The following is a 22,973-nucleotide window of genomic DNA, read 5'->3' on the forward strand; positions in this document are numbered from 1 at the left end:
GGAGGTAAAATTAAGTTGCTAACAAGTTTTAATCTTTTGAAAACTTCTAACCCAATTTTGAAGGTTAAGAGATCAAAAATGAAAATTAAGCACACAAGTTAAATCCTAGGTGCAATGCAAATAAAGAGCAAGAGATAAGAGAGAATGCACCCAAGATTTAAAGTGGTTCGGTCCTCCAACGCGAGGCCTACTCCACTCCACCAACCAAACCCGTTGATGGCTTTACTATTTGATCTTCTTAACTTCGGCGAAGATCGGTGCCGATTACAACTCCAATTGCTTTAACCTTGTAGGCAATCCTCACCACGGAGAGTGGGCTCCGCTTCTCCGAACACTCGCCCGAATAAATTTTCTTGATAAGAAATAAAGAACAAAAAAAATCCCTCACAAGGGTTTACAAACTTTGAATAAGATGTACAAATTGAGCCTATGATCCAAATCCTAATCTTGGAGGATGAGAAGCATAAAACAAGCTTTAATTCACTCGTAGGATGTTCAAAAAGAGTTTTAGAGTGTTAGGATTGATAATTGGGAAGGTGGGAATACCCATATATATAGAAAAACCAAATATGACCGTTTGAGGGGCATAGTCGTAATTCTGGCAAAGTTCCCAACGGTCCGTTATAGTGTTCTCGGAGTTCCGAAAGATTTTCTCAGAGTTCCAAGAAATTCTCGGAGTTCCGAGAAATTATCTCGAGTTCCGAAAATACAAACAGAAGTTGGAAAAAGCTACTGGACCAAATCTCGGAGCTCCGAGAATTCTCTCGGAGTTCCGAGAAGCCTATTTCCAGGCAGATTTTCAATTCTGTTTCATATTTGATTTGGCTTCCAACTTTACACCAAGTTGGGATTGTTATGAGGGTTCCAACGTGTTGGAACACCACAAGGACAATCACTTAAACATTTAGGGTGTGTTTATTTACTTAATTTATGCCTCTTAAAATCTAATACTAAGATTGGATCTTATACATTCTAATATGACTTCGATTTTCAATTGGATTTTTCAAGTCTTCATTCTTCTTGGATCGCCAATGTCTTTGGCCTTCATAAGCGGTCCAATGAGAGCTTCTTGGCCTCAATCCAAGCAATCTTGTCTTAGCACCATTATGATCTACAACTTAGACATTCAAACACATTAGTGATATAAATCACTTGTGTATTGGAATCATCAAAATATGATGGGAATGCCAAGGTGGGAACCATTGGGCTTACAATAACTTTTCGTAGAAATTAAGGAAAACAGAAAAGAGGAATCTTTTGTCAATATGTTTTTTTGAATGGTAATCTTTGGTCTATATTGAGAATGATAACTGCCCTGATAGTGCCGTGGTAACAAGAAATGATATCGTGAAGAAGGGTTTGTGTCATATCCATTGTCTAAACTCTAGGAAAGAAGTACCCAAGCTTGCAAGGAAAAACCTCTGACTAACAAATGAGTTAGAACCACCTACCTGACAACTTATAATGAATGCAACTTATACACAAGCACATGCGGGTGGTTAGATACAAGCACAAGTGCGAGATAGACATGGACATGATGTCTCAAACACGGAAACCATGGAAAACACAGCATATGTATCGATACAACTGTATGATAACACTAAAATAAATATTATTACAAAATATGTTTATAAAAGCGTCTTTATTCTTTTTTTAATTTTTGATAGGTGAGGAGGAATTACACCCAATGGGTTGAAACAATGGGCACATGCATGGTTTTAAATTTTGGCCAAAAAGAAATGTTTCGATTTCGGCTACTACCGAAATGAGATCCACTAGGCTTTGGGAAAATACTAAAAGATTTAAAAGACGAATTCTCATAGCCTCAAAGTTACCACCCCCTTTCATTCTTGACGTCCTTCACAAATCAGCAACCCTGGAAAACTGAAAGATCAGTTGAAATTCATGAAAAATCACTTCACCATACAAGAGAAAAAATAACAATAAACAAAAAAGCAACTCGTGGTGAAGAAATCCCCCCTTGTGAATAGCATATCAATGGTGCCAAGATAGTTCCAATGTCTAGGACCAATGACAACCTGTCAATACCAACCTGAAACCTGAAATTTCGAGATTTCTTGATGTTTTGGTTCAAATATGTGAAACAAGTAACTTTTCAGATAAAAATAGCAAAGTTTCTGTCAAAATGTCGACAGAAACTCGGGCAAAAATCAACTCCACTCGTAGAAAAGAGAAGAACGATGAGATTCCTTTAAGATATTTCAAAAAAACGACAAAATGTTAAAAGAAAAACTAATGGTGAAGAATCTTGCCTGGATTTCGGTCATGATTTCATATTAAAATATTTTTGTGATTTTACAAGATTTCGGCTAAAATTTCGGACTGAAACAAAAATGTTTCTGTTTTGCTAATGACCAACTCAACTCATCTCAACTCAATAAAGCCTTTGTCCCAAACTAGTTGGGGTTGGCTAAATGAATCCTTTAGAAAAATTTCAAGAAGAAGGTGAAAGGAATCTACCTGGCTCTAATCCCAGGTCTAGTTGGGTTCGTCTACGTGGATCATTTCCTTCCATTCTATCATATCCAAGGTCATGTTCTCTGTTATGTTCCCAGCTATCAAGTCTTTCCTCAGTGTTTCTACCCAAGTTATTTTTGGTCTACCCCTACCTCTTTTAACTCCATCAACTTGGCACAAGTCGCCTCTTCTGACTAGAGCATCCAAAACCCTACGTTGGATATGTCCAAACCATCATAAGCGGTGCTCTCTCTTCTTCTCCTCAATTGGTGCCACCCCCACCTTTGTACGAATGTCTTCATTTTTAAGTCTATCTAAACTTGTGTGGCCGCACATCCATCTAAGCATTCGCATCTCCGCTACACTCATCTTATGCACATGCTGCTTCTTGGTGGCCCAACATTCTGAGCCGTACAGCATGACTAGCCTCGCAGCTATCTTATAAACTTTCCCTTCAACTTGGTAGGAATTTTACGGTAGCACAGAACTCCTAAGGCAAGCTTCCACTTCAACCAACCTGCTCTTATTCTATGGTTAACATCCTCTTCAATCTCTCCTTCCTTATATAGAATTGAACCAGGATAACAAAAGATATCCCTCTTAGGTATCTCCTGTTCAGTCATATTTACTGCATCCTTGTCCTGCCTCCTTACATTACTAAAGTTGCACTCCATATACTCTGCCTTAGTCTTACTCAGTCTAAAACCTTTGGATGCCAGAGTAGTTCTCCATAACTCTAACTTAGCATTTACTCCTGCTTTGGCTTCGTCGATTAATATTATGTGATCTGCAAATAACATACACCACGGCACCTCATCCTGGATACCCTCCGTAAGCTCATCCATAACTAGCGTAAAAAGATAAGGGCTTAAAGTTGATCTTTGGTGCAGTCCTATTATAATTGGAAACTTACTAAACGTGCCATCAGTGGTTCTGACACTAGTTACTGCTCCATCGTACATATCCTTAATCACATCAACATATTTAGTAGGCACTTTTTTCCTTTCAAGGACTCACCACATAATACTCCTGGGAACCCTATCATACGCTTTCTCCAAATCAATGAAAACCATATGTAGGTCCTTTTTATTTTCTCTAAATCTCTCCATTAACCACCTAATCAAGAAGATAGCTTCCATAGTCAATAGTCCGGTCATGAAGCCAAACTGATTCTCCGCCACCTTAGTCTCTTTTCTTAGTTTATGCTCAATTGCCGTCTCCAAAAGCTTCATGGTGTTACTCATTAGCTTAATTCCCCAGTAATTGGTGCAACTCTGAATATCCTCTTTATTCTTATAAATAGGTACTAATGTACTCTTCCTCCACTCATCAGGCATCTTCTTAGTCTTCAAAATATTGTTAAATAATCTAGTTAACCAAACCAAACTTACATCACCGAATATCGTCAGCCACCTAGCCTTACCTAATTTCATATTTTTCAACGCTACTCTTACCTCTAATGTTCGGATTCTACTAAGGGTGTCAGTTTGGGCTCGGGCTCAGAAGCTCGCTCGAGCTCAGCTCGGTAAGGGCTCAACTCAAGCTCGGCTCGATTCCTTAATGAGCCGAGCCCGAGCTAGGCCAGGCTCAGCTCGGCTCGTTGAGGCTCTTTAAGAATTTAATATATTTAAATATATATTATATATACACATATATATTATATATTATTTTATAAGTTATAACCCTAAATCCCTTATAGGTTAATGTAATTATTTAATTTGAATCATTTGATTGTCCAGGACAGGTCCAAAATAGCCCAAAATATGTAGGATTTTGGGGCCCAATTGGCCCATTAGCGAGCTCGGTAAGGCTCATGAGCCGCTCGCGAGCCTGACCGAGCCGAGCCCGAGCTCAGGTGTTGAGTTTAACGAGTCGAGCCGAGCTGGGCCAAGCTCAGCTCGGCTTGGCTCATTTACACCCATAGATTCTACGAACAAACCTCTGGTCTGTATCATCAAAAGCGTTATCAAGTTCTCCCAAATTCGATACAGGTTCTCCAATAAACAACTTATCGAAGTAACTTCTCCACCTCTTTTTAACCTCGTTTTCTTTTACTAATAATCTTTTATTCTCGTCTTTGTTGCATTTTATATGATTCAAGTCCCTTCTCTTCCTTTCTCTCATCTTAGCAAGCTTGTAGGCATCTTTTCCACCCTCTTTCGTCCCTAACTTGTAGTACAAATCCTCATATGCCTTGCCTCTAGCTTCCCTTACTGCCTTCTTAGCTTCTTTTCTAGCCAATTTATACTTCTCAATGTTCTCCTCATTTCTACACTTATGCAAGCATTTAAAACACTCCCTTTTAGACCTAATCGCCTTTTGAAGCTCCTCGTTCCCCCACCATGTGTCTTTAGACGGCGGTCCACTTCCTCTAGACTCTCCAAGTACCTCTCTAGCCACTTTCCTGATATAACTAGACATTCCATTCCACATAATATTAGTCCCCTCGTCAAGACTCCAAGGTCCTTCTTTAAGCAGTCTATCCTTAAACATCTTTTGTTTTTCCCTTTTGAGATCCCAACACATAGTCCTCGGATGCCTAACATCTCTATCTTCTCTCCTCCAACGTTTGATGCATATGTCCAACACCACCAGCCTATGTTGTGTGACTACACACTCCCCAGGTACGACTTTACAATCTTGACACGAAGCTATGTCCTCTCTCCTAGTGAGGATAAAATCTATCTGGCTACAATTGGTGCCACTGCTAAAGGTTATCAAGTGTGAATCACTTTTCTGAAAAAAGTATTTGTTAACATCAAATCATATGCCACTACAAACCCCAAAATATTTTCTCCTGCCTCATTCCTATTGCCAAAACCCAGTCCTCCATGAACCCTCTCAAAACCTCCACTAGTTCTTCCCAATTTCTTTCTGTTATGCTGATGACCGAAACTGAAATTTAAAACCATGCCAATTGAGCTAAGAGTTCAACAACAATAAAGCATGATATCACTAAAAGTAAAAATAGAAAGCACCCAAAAACTTGATGTAATGTACTAAAACTTAATAGTGGTTGATGAAGAAACATAAAGAGAGAAGAAAGAATGTGAGGAGATCCATGACCTTTCCTATGTGTGTGTGGGTGTGTGTGGTGGTGGTGGTGGTTGTGGGTGGGGGAGGGGGGAGGGGGGAGGGGGGGGTTAATATTTCTTATCAGCATCTGAGGAGATCCGTAAATTGGGATGCTGGTCGATTGACAAGAGAAGGGGTGTCTAGGGAAGAGTTAGCACTTTTCGATCACCTCCCTCCATGATTGTACTGTGGATTTTGTCTTCCCCCTAGTCGTAGTGAACTTTCTTTCCTATTACTTTGTATCTCTTGTTCTCTTGTATATTGACCATCTCGGTCTGCAATCTTAATAAATTTATTTTGACATTCAAAAAAGAAGAAGAAAGAAGACTGAGAGGAAAGAAGAATAAAATAGAAGAGGTTTTCGTGGAATAGGGTTTGTGGTTAGTCTCCCTTTTTATAAACTTGGAGAGGATAACACAGACAAATCTATCTTTGTACCGCATAAGTAATCTCAAAATAACCAAAAATAGAAATAAACTAATGATAAACTACTACATTTCAACACTTCTCCAAACTTGAGCTTACATATCGATAACGGCGGCTTGTGTATAATCCAGAGTCGATTGTGAATAACTGCCTTGGTGAGAATATCAGAAAGCTGAGTCTCATATTTGATAAATGCAATAGTGATCATCTTTTTGGTAGCTATTTTCTCGCAAATTGTGACAATCAACTTCTATATGCTAAGTTCTCTCATGAAATGCAAGGCTTAGGTGATATGCATTGCAGCTTGGTTGTCGCGATGTAATCTATCAGGAGTGTTAATTCCTACCACCATTTCTCTAAGAAGAGTTTGAATCTACATAAGTAAACAAGTCATATGTGCCAAGGCTCCGTACACAACTACAACTTCAGCAGTTGAACTAGTAACAACTAATTTTAACTACTTTGTTCAATAATTCACAAAGGAATTTGTAATGATATGAAATGAATAGTGTCTCATAGTTTTTCATACCCTGCTATGTGTCAAAACTACATATCAGATGACTAGAGTTTAAAAAAATGGCTAGAGTATGTACTCTTCTCATAGTAATTGAATGTGTCCACTCTTTAGGCAGAATATCAAGTGAAAGAAATCTCAAAAAGAGATAAAGAGAGGAAGAAATTGATCTACAAGCAAAAGCAACCTTAAAAAGGAACAACAATGATCTCCCAAAGACTTTTTCCTTTGGCTAGATGATGAATAAGAGCTCCAGATACAATAAGGAAAAAAAATTAGACTGGCTAGTTCCTAAAATGCATAAAATAGCTCCTTTTGAGAAATTAGACAAAGAATATAACAGAGATTTCAGCAAAATCATCAAGTCGCATACAAATGCTCATATAATCCACAGTTGGTCTAAGTGAAGTTAAACTAAAGTGAAGTTTGCTAATATGATGGATATAATCCACAGTTGTTCCAAACCCATATATAAGCAAGACAAGTTCCCACCAGAAACCATGCATCTTTTCGATTTATTAGTTTAGAAAATCATGATATTTTGTCTCTTGGATTTGAATGTATCATTCCAGCAAAATGGACATCAATATGAACAGCCAAACCCAAGAACACTAGCATCAATGTCTTCAATATTCAATCTAAGTAATTATCTCAGTTAATGTTGTACATTACCACGTATGCCAATATTTCTTATGGTAGACATGAAATTCTGAGTCCCGCGCTTAATTATTGGGTTGCAATATAAAAACAATGCAATTGGAGCGGATACCTGAGGGACCACCTGCTTAGGCAATGATGAGATCCCGGCGTCAGAATTTGATAAGAATTTATAAATAATGCACCAGATCAAAAGGTTTTACATAAACGTCCAATGGATAAAAAAAAATTAAAGCGTACAGCATACAATAGAAATTATAGTAAAAAGGATGTAATGGAAGTATAGAACAACATGATAATGCGTGGTGTAGGGGTGTAAATGGATATTCGAAAATTCGATTACCGTCCGCATCCGAATCCGTTTAAAGCGAATATTATCCAAATCCGTTTCAAGCGTATTATCCGAATCCGTTTATGAGATATCCGGCTCTTAGCATATGTGAATCTAGTAAATGGTACATCCGATCCGTTTAACATCCGCATCCGAGAAGTACATCCGTTTATCCCGAATATCCGCATCCGTATCCTTATGTCCGAATTTATTTGAAATCAAGGATGGTAAGATCCCAGCCATCGAAGATAAGATAGACGGTTTCAATTTACCGGATAAACAGATATGGATATTATCCGAATTCGAACAAAATCCGCCGTAATCGAATTCGGTAATATATATTAAATATCCGTCGAATTTGAATCCGAAATCGGATAGTGTATACTGTAATCGAATTCGCATTCGGATATAGCCATATCCGCTTCGAATTCGATCCGTTTAGACCCCTAGCAAGGTGTAACGTACAAGCAAAAGCAGTACGCAAACATGTCCCCATATACTTTGAGACACATAAATGTGTGTATGAGCACACAGGGGCATGTGTGAACGCGCACGAGAGAGAGAGAGAGAGAGAGAGAGAGAGAGAGATTTGCTAGTAGGAAATTTCGCTCCTCTTCCACTTGGCACTCCTTTATCTCCTTCTTTACCCAGTACATGTTTCCTCTACTCCGAATAATATACCCAATGAGGAGCCCTTGTAGGTTTATACGAGAATGAGAGTAAAAGAAGCACCAAATATCTTGAGTCGGCAAGAAAATCAGTTAACCTCTGTCTATGACTCTATATATCCTAGTTCAATTCTCACTCCTGGCCGTCTTGATATTCCAATTTCCATTTACAAAGGTAAATGGATCTCTACTCATCATCCTCTTGCCCATTTGGTTTCCTTTGATAATTTTTCATATTCCTACAAGCATTTTGCATTATCTCTTTCTTTTGCCACTGTGCCTATGTCATGTCAAAACTCAAAAGTCATTACCAATTATTGGTGGATGAGGAGATGACGGCTCTTACACACGACAACACATAAGACTTTGATGATTTGATAGTGGGAAAGCATGCCGTGGATTGTAAGTGGGTCCATATGGTTAAGTATCTTCTTTGTGGTATAATTGAAAGGCTAAAAGTCAATTTGATATTAGCTAAAGGGTACACTCAAATGTTTGGCACTAATACACTTACACAATACATGTTCCCAAGCTTAACTCAGTTCAAATAATTAATTTCTATTACTGCAAATAAAGCTTGTCCATTGCAGCATATAGATGTTACAAAATTTTCAAGAAGAATTTTTATATGGGCTATGGGGTGTGTTGCTTTGGGGGGCTTAGATAAGGTTAGATAAATTGAGAAAGGAAATTTATGGTTTCAAACAGACTCCCCGTGCTTGGTTTGAAAATTTTAGCTTCATTATCACCAAGTATGGGCTTCATCAAAGCTATGTAGATCATTTTGCATTTGTTTTAAGACAAGGTACTAACATTGTGATCCTAGCTATTTATCTTGGTGATATTTTTTAATAGATTTATCTGTATATCCATCGATCTATCTATCTATCTATTTGTCTTAATGATAATGTCATCACAAGAAATGATCATATGAATATTGACGCTTTGAAGAGGTATTTACAAGGAGCAACTCCAAAGATACGGGTTATTGAGGTACTTTCTTGGGATTGAAGTAGACAGATCAATGTTCAGTATCAGCTTGTCACTATCAGTTTGTCACTGGGGAAGCATATTAGTGACTTATTATCAGAATGGGTATTTAGGAGCTAAGCCTATTGGGACGCCAAAGCTATGTAGATCATTTTGTATTTGTTTTTAGACAAGGTACTAGCATTGTGATCCTAGCTATTTATCTTAATGATATTTTTTAATAGATTTATCTGTATATCAATCGATCTATCTATCTATCTATTTAACTTAATGATAATGTCATCACAAGCAATGATCATATGGATATTGACGCTTTGAAGAGGTATTTACAAGGAGCAACTCCAAACCAAGGATCTAGGTTATTGAGGTACTTTCTTGGGATTGAAGTAGACAAATCAATGTTCAATATCAGCTTGTCACTGGGGAAGCATATTAGTGACTTATTATCAGAATGGGTATTTTAGGAGCTAAGCCTATTGGTACCCCCGTAAATCATAATATCATGCTAGTAAAGGATATAGGAGATAAATTTTCAGGAGCGTAGCATAGATCAATACTTTGTTGGAAGGCTTATTTATATAATTGTTACACATCATGGTATTATATTTGTTGCAAGTGTAGTGAACCAAATTATGCATGCTCCTATTGTTGATCATCGGTCTCCGTAATTCGTTGTATTTTGAGATATATTAAGGGAACACCATGTAATTCCCCTCAGTTTTTCCTATAAATAGAGCAGCCAGGAAGAGAAAATGAAGAAAGAGAAAGAAAATGGAGGAAGAGAGGGAGAAGAAGGAAAAGGCTAGGAGAATCACTTCTCCCTGATCGTTGTCATCTTCAAGGTCAAGCATCTTCAAATTCCTACTTCTCAGGTTTGATAAAGCAGGTGATAGCTAGACTCGACTGGTATCTTATCTCAATGAAAGTGATGGGGATATGATTATATGTTGTTTTATTCAGATATTTCTTGTCTGTTTTACTTCGAATATTCATTGTTTACATTTGGAAAATATCAAATCATATTTGTTTCAAAATGATGAAATGTGTTTTCTGGAAAATGAAATGAAATGTTGGATTTCATATGCACGAAAAGTTTGAACGAAAATGAGAAATGAAAGAAATGGAAGAGATAAATGTACGATAGTCTCTCTTGTGTGATGTGTTTGTACCTCTGAGCCGTCGACTTACCCAAAAGCAGAAGCGGGCCAAGTCCAAAGCGGACAATACGAGGGTGAGACGGATCGTTAAAGGAAACTTCAGAAATAGAAACAGTTGGAAACTATTGGGCTTTAAATGGTTTGTTTTACTATGTGGTTAAATTGTTTCTATAAAAAATCTTATTAGTATTAGTTTTAAATTCACATTATGTTCTATACAAAATACCGCATATTTTTTATAGAACTGTCTCTTATTATTAATTTCAGCTACTTGTCGAAGCTTCTATATACTTGCTCTCCTAACCCACTTTTTCCCACCAGGATTTGAAAATTTGGATGCGGGAGTATTTGTCAATGAGGAACCTTAGTTAAGAGAAGTGTGCAAGCAACTTGAGGAAATACGGAAATGATGAACCTAGTCAATCTCCTCAGATGTACAAAGGTTTTAAATATGTCATACTTGGAAATTCTGTAAATTCAGGATGTACTTTTGTAAGCCCAAGGGTTCCCATGGGTCTAATCATTCACCTTACCTCTTGTTTTGATGCTAGCAAACCAAATCGATTAGCATTTATGGACTAATGTGTTGCTTTGAGGTGTTGTGTTATATACAGGAATTTCATGTCATAATCGCCATTACACAACTCATCTCAACACATGGCTGTGGATCAAGGAGCAAAGGAATCAAGAGCTTGCACCTACAGTGAAGACATCCTCATTTGACGATGTTCAAATCAAGAAGCTCATCATGAAGATTCCACAAATTCCCAACAAGTGTTAAGAAGGAGCTTGGAGTTGAACTAGCCATTGGTGACACCTCATGTACCTCAACATGCATTGAAGATTGGAGGAGAAGTCACATGAGCCATATCAAGTTAAAGATGTTCACTCAAGCTGAAGAAGTCCTAGAAAGTGCAAAGGAGCCGACACATTCCAAGAAGGCTCATGGTATTCATTTTTAGAATGTATTTGGAGTCCTCTTGATTTTATGTTTAAATGCACTTTCAAAAGGTTTTCAAATGGTTTTCATACTTAACTTTTTACATCTTTGAAAAACCATACACACTCAAAAATGTGTTTGAAAACCTAGGACTTAAGCCCTAGACCATGGCCCAAAAGCCCCTGATTTTTAAAGTTAAAAATGGAATTTCACACAGAGCCAATCGACCGGGCTTTTCCGGACGACCGCGAGATGGAACCTGGAAGTCCAGAACATCTTGAAATTTATCGAGCTGGTTGACCGGGACAATCCGGTCGACCGTGGATTGATTTTCTGGAAATCCAGAAAACATCCAGGTTGGGTTTGGCGGACGACCGCAATGAGTCAGTCGACCGCGGATAGGTTTTTTAGCCGAATTTTTTAGCTAACAAGTTAGCCTCTCCGGACGATCGCCATGGGGCCGGTCGACCGCGACGATAAGAAATTTGAAAATATATAAGGACGCCCGATAGGGACGGGCGACCGAGGTGGCTCGGTCGACCGCGACGGTCGGGCAAACTAGCCGTTGGGGCATTTTCTGCTTGACTTTTTCAAGCCAGTTATTTACAGTTTTACCCCAAACGGTCATATTTTCAAATACACTATATATACATCATTAAAACCTATCTTTACATGCTTTTGAACATTTGAGAAACGAAAAATCTCATTTCTCTTTGAGCTTCAACTTCCCATTTCTCTTTGAACTTGTAGTTTCACATTCTTTCAAGAGGCACTCCATAGGGCTTTACAGTTGTATTTTCTTGGAGTGATTGTGAGCTATTATAGTTGTAATCCGCCTATTAAGAGGCACGAGAGTTTTTATTTCCTTTGTTCTTCATTGAGGGTCTTCTCTTCGGCCCGTTAAGAATTGTGAAGACGAGGGTCTCCTCTTCGGCCCGTTAAGAAAGGTGAAGACGACGTATGATGGTGTGTCCTCTCGCCGAAGGCTTCGTGCAGATGGGCTTCGCTTTGGCCCTTGAGAATGGAAAAACTTGGTCATGTAATGGCTCATTGATCCGGCCTTGAAGGAGGATCGAGATAGTGGAACTCGCGCGTGGACGTGAAGAGTGGAGTAGGTCTTGTGATAGACCGAACCACTATAAATCCTGTTTTCATTGTCTCTCTCTCTCTTCCTTTCCTTCTCTTGCACGTGTGGTGATTGGTAATCTTTAACTTAACTTCTATTTGTGCTTTTGATTGAACAAGGATTAGTAAATGCACTTGATTGAAATGTTTAAACCCTAAGCATTATAATATTTATTTAAACAAGGATTAGCTAAATGGGCATGATTAGAAAGTCTAAATCCTAGCTTTTATTGATAAACCTATTTGAATAAGGGTTGGACTAATTAGTGCTTACTTAAATGGATTAATTTTTAATCTTCCCTTAATTAAGCCTAAAATTTCTAATTGACCAGTTCACCCCCCCTCTTGGGTTGTCACACCTGTATTTCAACTTTAACCTTCCGCTGTGTAATTACAGGCAATAAATATGTTTTGTTGCCTGTAGCGATCCGTGCAGTAAAAATCCGGGTTGTTACACACCATGTAGAGGAATTATCTTTAAAAACAACAATCATTTGAAAGCAAGATTTTAAATTTCGGTTTCAGTTCGGTCGTCATGGAAACGGCAACATTTCGGTTTATGTTGTAAATTTCAGTGGAAGTCCTATCAAATAACGGAAAATGTATGAAAACATATACAAATTATAGGATTTTAAGATGAAACTTCAAGATATGCTAGAATAAGCACAAATACACACTTACATTAGAAAACATCACATAAACAATACAAGCATGCATAATCGTTTAACAACCTTGAACATATAAATATATAATGACATGCATTGTCGTGCATCTTTGATAATTTAGTAATACCACATTTCACATGTCATTCATATAAATATACATAAAAAACACATATATTATATTTCAACATGCAATTAATATAAATATAAATATGTAACATATGCTGATAAAGTATGCCACTAATATACTTACAGTTTTGGTTTCTGTATACATATCACTTTCGGCATAGTTTTTGGTTGGGAAGGAAATGAAAACATTTAGTCGTTTTGTGCCAATTTTGGTGGAAATTTAAAACAATGCTTGAGTGTAAATCTTTTCTAATACAAATTGAAACAAGATCTCCTTTCGAGAGATGCTCGCCTATAGAATATAGTAGTTGGAGGGAATTTTGGGACTTGGACAAGAAAGAAGCAAAATGTGGTTGCACTTTCTAGTGTAAAGGTAGAATATTGTGGGACAGCTGATAATGCATGTGAGTTAATGTGGTTGGAGACTTTTATGGAAGAGATCGGCTTTATGGTTGGCAAGACAATGACAATGTTTTGTGACAACCAGGCAACTACTTACATAGCGAGTAGTCGAGTGTTTCATGTATGTGCACACGTGTGTGTGTGTGTGTGTGTGTGTGTGAAAGGTATGGGCTTTTGGGGTGTGTCTACCAAACCCTGCAACATCTTTCTTTCTTCTTTTTCCTTCTTTCTCTTCCCTATATTCTAGAATATTCTTCTTTCTTTTACTTTAACAGTGATCAATCAGTTCACCATTCAAAAAAGAAAAAAACAGCGACCAATCAGTTCATGTGTGAAATCTTGCTTTCAAACAATCATGCATCCATTTATGTATCTAGAGAGAGAGAGAGAGAGAGAGAGCTAACCAAACAAATAAATAGGGATTTGCTAGACAATATAACAGAAAGCCATTTCGTGGCTGACTTTTGCCGGAGAGAACAGCCACCTCAGATGAATTAAATGAATAAGACATATGACATATCTGCTAGAAAGTGAGTGTCAGCCACCAAATGGCTTTCCGTGAAATTGCCTAGAAAATCCCACACACGCACGCACGCACGCATATAAAAACAACTTCGATCATAAATGTGATGATCAGAATGGCCACCTACCTCCTCTAACATGGAAATAATAGCATTGAAATTGGTCCCTCTGGCTAGAGCACGAGTCGCAGCAGCCTAAAAATGATTGAAAAAAACTAAAACACCTGAGCAAGAACAACAGGAAAAAAAAAAAAAAAAAAGTACCGCACATTCAAACCTGGATAACAGGGCCATCGGCCAAAGGATCAGAGTAAGGCACACCCAGTTCAATTATGTCCGAGACACAAGAATCAAGCACTTTCAGTGCTTCTGCTGTTGTTGAAAGGTCAGGATCACCAGCAGTAATATAAGGTATAAACGCCACCTATGTGTTTAAGACATGCTTGTTAGATGCTATGTTCAGTTGAAAGAAACTGGGTCATCATATAGATGAGACTACACTATATCAATGCCAAAGCACACCAAGCAAAGTCAGGTCCAAATTCATATTAACCGGGAACAGATATATGCAGAATAAATTACCATATCAAGTGACATGGATTGGAATCCATGCAATAAAAATAGGCTAAGGATATTGCCACTACCATGTTTTTATAATTGCACTAACTCATGGTGTCTTTTATTATAATAACAGCTGCCAAAGGTTATTACAGTACCCAAAAAGCTGTCAGAACCAAAAATAAAAGAAAAAAACAGGCTGAATTTGTTCAATTATTAAAAAATGGTAGTGCCAATATCAGTAGCCCAAAAATATTATGTTCTTAAATTTAATGTTCATCCCTTCTTGAAAAAAAAGAAAGAAGACGACAATTTACACAGAAATGCAGACTAGAATCTTGTCACTAGGGGTTGCTCTAAAGCCAAAAAGGCTCCATGTATTTCTCTGGTCCATGACATGTTTCGGATGTCTCCATGTATTTCTCCATTAGTTGGACAGCACACCATCCCCTTGAGAGAAGTTTACATTTAACCCTCACCAAAAACAATTAGATGCATTGATAATGTGACGGATCTAGCATGGGGAACCGGGGTCCTGCTGGAATTGGGGGAGTTCTAAGAAATGAACTGAGGGAGGTATTTTGAGCTTTTGCAGGTCCTCTAGGTGAGGAAGATGCTACAGAATACGAGGCGCAGGCAGTGCACCATGGCTTGAGACTCGTATCGAGAGAAGGCATTGATAATGTGATAGTGGAAGGGGACTCACTGAATGTGATACGATGGCTTAGGGGTCCTCAAAAGCCACCACGGAGATTTGACAATTTATTTGACAAAATGTTTGATTTGGTGAAACCCCTCTCTGTGGCCTTCAATCATGCTCGCCGCTCCGCCGGATGGTCTTGCTAAGGCGGGGGTTTTCATGGAGTCTTCGGCACTCTTTGATTCACTTCCTCCCTGAGTACCCTTGCTTTGTTCTTGCTCTTTTCTTTTCATTAATATAATTTGGCTAACTCTTTCAAAAAAAAAACTGATTAGATGCACATGGCAACAGAAACAAATACAAAGACCACTATGATATTTACTTGCAATTCCTAAACAATAAGATCCAGCACATGGACTCTGCAGTCCATTGAACCATCATCCATTGGCAACAGAATTAGTGTCCTTACCTCTAAACAAGAGAGCCAAATATTTAATTTAAGAGATTGCAATCATCAATAGAGACCAGCTGGTCATGGGAAATTTGACAAAATTGTAAATATTACCAACGAATCAATAGCCTTCCATGACAGTTTACCACTCAGTTCCTTTTCACAAACATAGCTTAAAGCGATGCTTGATTGTATTCGTGTTGCCTACATTTCGTTCTAGTAAAAATCCCTCAAGATAGATGAATATCAACTAATAAAAGTATAGATAGCTAATATATGAGTGCCTAAACTTTCCCAACATCCTTTTTCTATGACATGATTGGAGAACAGATACAAATCAACTGACTCAACCTTATTGATTATACTTTTTTATGCAAATAAACTATTAGGGACCCTACAATTCAAAAAAAAACTACAAGGGACCCACCAAAAGTAAAGAACTTGCTAGAGAATTGAACAATCCACAAGATCTTTACAAACAATGCTATAACGATAAAAAGGCAATAGATTTTATCAGAACATGATCAAAGAAAGCAAAATCCAAACCGGAAGGGAATATGTGTGTGTGTACATGTGTGTGTGCCAAAATGCCTTAAAATCCAGTTTAATCCTAACCATTGATGCAAGATCCACTTTAACCTTAGCTCAACCTAGGACTAGGAGCAGCCAAAAATAAAAATTCAAATTGTCATATATATTTATTTTTTTTGAAATGGCTCAAATTGTCATATATATTGATGTCCTGAAAACACTTTTTACGTTTTCATTACATCGTGCCCACCAAATCTGCTCAAATTTTGCCTAGAAATTGAATAAGAATCTCTCAAACACTACATAATAAAACACAATGACCAAACTTGCCAACTTTGGTGACAAACACTATATGGCCCACTATTGATGTTAGCATGATGTTTTGGATGGCTTGAAGCCTACTACTGAATCTTGGTAGACCTTTTTCTTCTCTTGAATAATCTTTGCTGAATTATAGGCCTGTTCAAGAACTTTGCTTTCATCACTTTTCCCACCGTCCTATTACGACAAGGTCATTGAGAATAACAAATAGACAATTGAACCCCAAACATCATTAACAAACAATCGAATGTCGAGCATATCAATGCTTATAGTTCTTTCTGCCATCAATTTATTTACAGTACTATCAAACACAACTAATAAACAATTGAAATATTAATACACTAAAGGAGTAGTCGCAAATCTCCTATTGTCACCAAAAAACACTTCGACAACAAAACAAACTTGAAATAACACTGAAACACATCCTGACAATTAAAATAATCGACATAAATACTTATACAATTCGATCACCAAATTCTCAAACATGCATCACTATTTTTTCTCTGATACGTGTCCTAATTTGTAACCCTTTCATCTAGTTGTTTGTTTATTTTTATTCTCTGTTGTTATATTTTAAGTGTTGTTGTAGTCAGCCCTGATGTGGTGGTAGTAGTTAGGTTGGTTTGAGCAGTTCAAATAGGTTATTAGGTCATGCATGCAGTTAGATGTTGTGGGTAGTTTTTAGGAGTCAGTTAGAGAAGTTATTCTCGGAAGGTTTATGTATGCTGTTTGTAATAGCAGAAACTATCTGAAGATTATTGTAATTATAATTTGCGCAGCAGCGTAGAGGGATTCCCCCCGGACAAGGGAAATTGTTTCTTGTTTTTCTGTATGTTTTCTTCCAGATGATATCATTTTGGTATCAAAGCGACGATCTTGGCATGTTTCTGCTAATAATCGATGGCTGAAGGAACTAGACTACAGGAATCAAAGAAGATGGAATTGGAGATTCGTCACATTCGTGAAAGTACAGACAAGCAAGCAGATGTTCTGCAGGAGATGAGACAACTTATAGCCGCTATGGATCTGAAGTACAACCAACTCGCTGCCTCGGTTGTCCAAAATCATGAAAGCCAAGGAGACATAATTCAAACACAGGTCCAACAACAGCAAATTGTATGGTGTATACAAAATATGCAAGAGTGGAATTTCCAAAATTTGACGGAGGAGAAGAACCGTTGGGTTGGATATATAGGGTTGAGCAGTTCTTTAACTTTAACCACATCGCTGATGATCATAAGGTACCATTAGCTTCAATTCACTTGGAGAGGAAGGCACTTCAGTGGTACCAATGGTTTGAAAAGATGCAAGGTAGGGTGTCATGGGACGAGTTTGTTAAAGCCATTTGCCAACGTTTCAGGCCAAGTGTCTATGAGGATTTTGTGGGAGCACTGACCAAACTCGAACAGAAAGGGTTTGTCAAAGAGTACCAATAAAAATTTGAAGAGCTATCAAACCGTACCAAAGGTCTCTCTGAGGAGTTTTATGTGAGCTGCTTTACAAGTGGCTTGAAGGAAGAGATACGGCCTGGAGTGTTGATGTTCAAGCCTACTAACGTCAATCAGGCTGTTGGCCTAGCAAAATTGCAAGAAGAAAACGTTGAAAGTATGGCCAAGAGGCAAAAATCTACATTTGTCAAGCCTACAATGAATCAGAATGCAGCCTCAAAACCAGCCTTTGGGCCTAATTCTTTACCCATTCGCAGACTAACACATGCTGAAATGAATGAGAAGAGAGAGAAGGGAATATGTTTCAATTGTGATGAAAAGTTCACACCGGGTCACAGGTGTAAGAGACGCCAATTATTTCTGCTTGAAGCCGGAGATTCGGAAGATGATGATGAAGATTCAAACAATCAAAACAATGAAGAAGCGCAAGAAGAGTTACAAATTTCAGTCCATGCACTAGCGGGATCTTCTACTACACAAACTATGCGGATAAGAGGATACATTAAGCACCGACCTGTGGTGATTCTCATAGATTCAGGAAGCACACATAACTTTTTAGATCCGAGGGTGGCAAAAAGAACAGGCTGTGAAATGCAACAGACTCATCCTTTCGAGGTTACTGTTGCAGACGGCGGGCGTTTAACCAGTTCTGCTGTGTGTAAGGGTTTCCAATGGACGATGCAAGGAACAAATTTTGTGACTGACGTACGGCTCCTAGCATTGGGCGGCTGTGATTTGGTGTTGGGTGTACAATGGTTGGCCACATTAGGCCCCATTGTGTGGGATTTTGCACATCTGCGTATGGAATTCACTACTAATGGAAAAAAGCATGTTTTACGAGGTGCTAAAGGGGTACTGTTAAGCTAGTTGACCAACAACAAATAGAGAAGATACTGAAGAAACCGTCCTCTGCTGCTGTTGCTCAACTTTTCTCTTTGGACTACAAGCAGGAAGAGAGCCATCATGAACCTGCCATGAGCCAACTACTTCTGGAATTTGGTGATGTTTTCTCGGAACCCACCACCATTCCACTAGAAAGGAATCATGACCATCGGATACCCTTGCTGCCAGGGATTGAACCTCCAAATGTGCGCCCATACCGCTATCCATACATTCAAAAAAATGAAATAGAACGATTGGTGCGAGAGATGTTGGAGGCTGGAATAGTGAGACCAAGTGTAAGTCCTTTTTCTTCTCCAGTGTTATTAGTTAGGAAAAAGGATAATAGTTGGAGAATGTGTGTAGATTATCGGGCCTGAAACCGAATAACTGTAAAAGACAAGTTTCCAATCCCGGTAATAGATGAGCTATTAGACGAATTACGTGGGGCGAAGTATTTTTCCAAGCTTGACCTACTTTCCGGTTATCATCAAGTCAGAGTATACGGACCAGACATACCAAAGACTGCAATCAGAACACATGAAGGGCACTATGAGTTCCTAGTCATGCCATTTGGCTTGACTAACGCACCGTCAACCTTCCAAAGTTTAATGAACGAGGTATTCAAACCCCATCTGCGCCATTTCATAATTGTGTTTTTTGATGAAATCTTAGTGTATAGTACAGCGTGGGATGAGCATTTATTGCATGTAAGGACCACTCTGGAGTTACTTCGCAAACATCAACTCTTTGCGAAGATGTCAAAATGTAACTTTGGGTGTCAAAAGTTGGAGTATCTTGGACACATTATATCACATGAAGGTGTAGCTGCTGACCCAGAAAAGATTGCATGCATGTTACAATGGCCAAAACCAAAGACTATCAAAGGACTGAGGGGGTTTCTTGGGCTCACTGGTTACTACAGGAGGTTTGTGCGTGACTATGGAAAGATTAGTGGACCACTGACAGCTTTATTGAAAAAAGATGCCTTCAAATGGAACCCATAAGCTGAATTGGCCTTTGAAAAACTCAAACAGGCAATGACCACAACACCTGTTTTAGCCCTTCCTGATTTTACTGAAGTTTTTGTTGTTGAATGTGATGCATCAGGGACTGGGGTAGGAGGAATTTTAATGCAGAATGGGGCGACCTATAGCATACACTAGTAAGGCACTTTCTGAGAAAAACAAAGGGCTTTCTACATATGAGAAGGAGATGCTAGCTGTAGTGTATGCAGTAAATAAATGGAGGCCATATTTGCTCGGTCACCATTTCAAAATTAAAACAGATCATCTCAGTTTGAAATACTTTCTAGAACAAAGGATAACCACATTAGTGCAGCAAAAGTGGTTAACGAAGCTGTTGGGGTATGACTATGAGATAATATATCGTAGTGGCAGAGAAAATAAGGCTGCAGATGCATTGTCGAGACAACATGAAGAGGAGGTAGGACTAAAGGCCATCACATCCCCACACCCTACTTGGATGGATGCTGTACGAGAAGAATGGGGCAAATAATCCGGATCTTCGGACAATAATAGAACAGATTACAGCGGATCCACAGTCCCGACCAGGTTAAACCTTGAATGCTGGGGAACTTCGATACCGAGGGAGAATGGTTTTGGCACCAAATTCTAATTTGCGAGAGGCAATACTCACTGAAATGCACAACAGTGCAGAAGGGGGCCACTCGGGAGTACAAAAAACACTCAAGCGAGCAAGAAGAGCATTCTATTGGAAAAATATGCGGTCTGATGTTCAACGCTTTATTATGGAATGCGACCAATGCCAACGAAACAAAGGGGAAAACATAGCTCAACCCGGATTATTGCAACCTTTACAAATTCCAGACCGCGTGTGGACTGAAATCTCTATGGACTTCATTGAAGGTCTACCTACCTCTTTTGGGAAAAGTGTCATCTTCGCTGTTGTAGACCGACTAAGTAAATATGCGCATTTTATTGCATTGGCCCATCCTTATTCAGCCGCAACTGTAGCACAAGTATTTATTGACAATGTTTTCAAATTGCATGGTATGCCTCTAACAATAGTAAGCGATCGTGATCCTATCTTCCTGAGCAAATTCTGGCAAGAATTTTTTTCGTCTACAAGGAACCCAGTTGCAAATGAGTTCCTCCTATCACCCCCAAACAGATGGGCAGACAGAGGTGGTTAACCGTTGTCTGGAAAATTATTTGAGGTGCACTACTGGTGACAGGCCTAAACAATGGACTAAATGGTTGGCATTAGCAGAATGGTGGTACAACACCAATTTTCATTCAGCCACTAAGATCACCCCATATGAGGCTGTCTATGGACAAACCCCACCTTCTGTAACATTATACACTCCAGGAGGAACCAATGTTGCAGCTGTAGAACAACAGTTACGGGACAGGACTGCTATAATTCGACTATTGAAGGAGAACCTGCACCAATCTCAGCATAGAATGAAGCAGTTGGCTGATCTCCATCGAACTGAACGTGAGTTTCAAGTTGGGGACTGGGTCTACCTTCGTCTTCAGCCATACCGTCAGACTACTATAGCTTTTCGAGCCAACATGAAGCTTGCCCCTAGGTATTACGGCCCTTTTCAGGTTATGCAGCGGATAGGTACAGTTGCTTACAAGCTTGGGTTGCCTGAGGGAGCTCGAATTCATCCAGTATTAAATGTGTCATATCTCAAGAAGAAGCTTGGACAGGGTGTTCCTTTGCAAGGAGGTCTTCCACCAATGAATGAGCAAGGTGAAATTCGAGTGGTGCCAATAGCTGTGCTGGATAGAAGGATGGTGAAGAAGAAACACAGAGCCGTCACTGAAGTGCTTGTGCAATGGTCTAATGCAAGTCAAGATGATGCCACATGGGAGCCATGGTACAAGCTGAAGGAACAATACCCAGATTTTCAACCTTGAGGACAAGGTTGATTTTGAGAGGGACGGAATGATATGTGTCCTAATTTGTAACCCTTTCATCTAGTTGTTTGTTTATTTTTATTCTCTGTTGTTATATTTTAAGTGTTGTTGTAGTCAGCCCTGATGTGGTGGCAGTAGTTAGGTTGGTTTGAGCAGTTCAAATAGGTTATTAGGTCATGCATGCAGTTAGATGTTGTGGGTAGTTTTTAGGAGTCAGTTAGAGAAGTTATTCTCAGAAGGTTTATGTATGTTGTTTGTAATAGCAGAAACTATCTGAAGATTATCGTAATTTTAATTTGCGCAGCAGCGTAGAGGGATTCCCCCCGGACGAGGGAAATTGTTTCTTGTTTTTCTGTATGTTTTCTTCCACATCATAACATTCTCATCCCTCATAAAACCCACATCCAGTTTTACCCATTACATAAAACCCACATCCAGTTTTACCCATTACATAAAACCCACATCCAGTTTACCAAAAAAAAAAAAAAAATTAGAACAACCCAATTCAAATCATGGCAAGAAATATCGATATAACAGGATAACAAACAAGAAAAAGCGAAGATAAGAAATACCCAGTAACAAAAACGAGAATAGGGTTGATATGGGAGAATAAAAAAGAAGAAAACCCCAAAAAAAAAAAAAAAATGCTTACTTTGCCTTGTTTCTTTAATCTAGAAAACGTTTCGGATATTCCTACGGTCTGGGCAAGGCTGAGAGAAGCCATAGGCCTGAAAGATTTGGAAGAAACAACAAAAGTGGGCTTATGGTGATGGATTAAAAGGTTCTTACAATTTCCTGAAGACAAGAGATATGAGTTTTGGAGCGCAAGAGCCATCAGTGTACGGAAGAAAAAACGGAACTGTTGTTTGAAGAGAGGGTTTAGAAGAGGGTTATTTATAATTACAAAAAAAAGGGTACTGATATATGCACTAATATACGTTTTGATAGTTGCACTAAATCACCTTGGCTTTTTATTTAACCAGCTGAAAAGGTTAATTACGAATTTACGATTACCAAAATTCTGTGACAACCCAATTAAAAAGAAAAGACAAGGAGAGTTAGTGTAGTTATCAAAACATGTTAGTGCCATTATAAGTATTCTAAAAATAAACAATAGGAGAGGCTTGGTAAGAATGGATTTTTCTTTTCTAATTATAGCTA

General features: G+C 38.6%; 1 protein-coding gene across 1 annotated transcript in view; it reads right to left on the reverse strand.

Moving 5' to 3' along the window:
• LOC143887137 (tryptophan synthase alpha chain-like) overlaps window positions 1-22,666 on the reverse strand; it is a 59,106-nt gene extending 36,440 nt beyond the window's left edge. Inside the window, exons 1-4 of the mRNA XM_077391242.1 lie at window positions 22,465-22,666; window positions 14,353-14,499; window positions 14,205-14,270; window positions 7,166-7,274 (exon numbers count right to left, since the gene is read on the reverse strand). Coding sequence (XP_077247357.1) covers window positions 7,166-7,274; window positions 14,205-14,270; window positions 14,353-14,499; window positions 22,465-22,647 — 505 coding nt within the window. The 5' untranslated portion in view covers window positions 22,648-22,666. The remainder of the gene's footprint in view (window positions 1-7,165; window positions 7,275-14,204; window positions 14,271-14,352; window positions 14,500-22,464) is intronic.
• Between the last annotated feature and the right edge of the window lie 307 nt (window positions 22,667-22,973).

Source organism: Tasmannia lanceolata, unplaced genomic scaffold, assembly GCF_043159265.1.
Source record: "Tasmannia lanceolata isolate RefF3 unplaced genomic scaffold, GAP_Taslan_0.1 ptg000012l, whole genome shotgun sequence".
Lineage (NCBI taxonomy): Eukaryota > Viridiplantae > Streptophyta > Magnoliopsida > Canellales > Winteraceae > Tasmannia > Tasmannia lanceolata.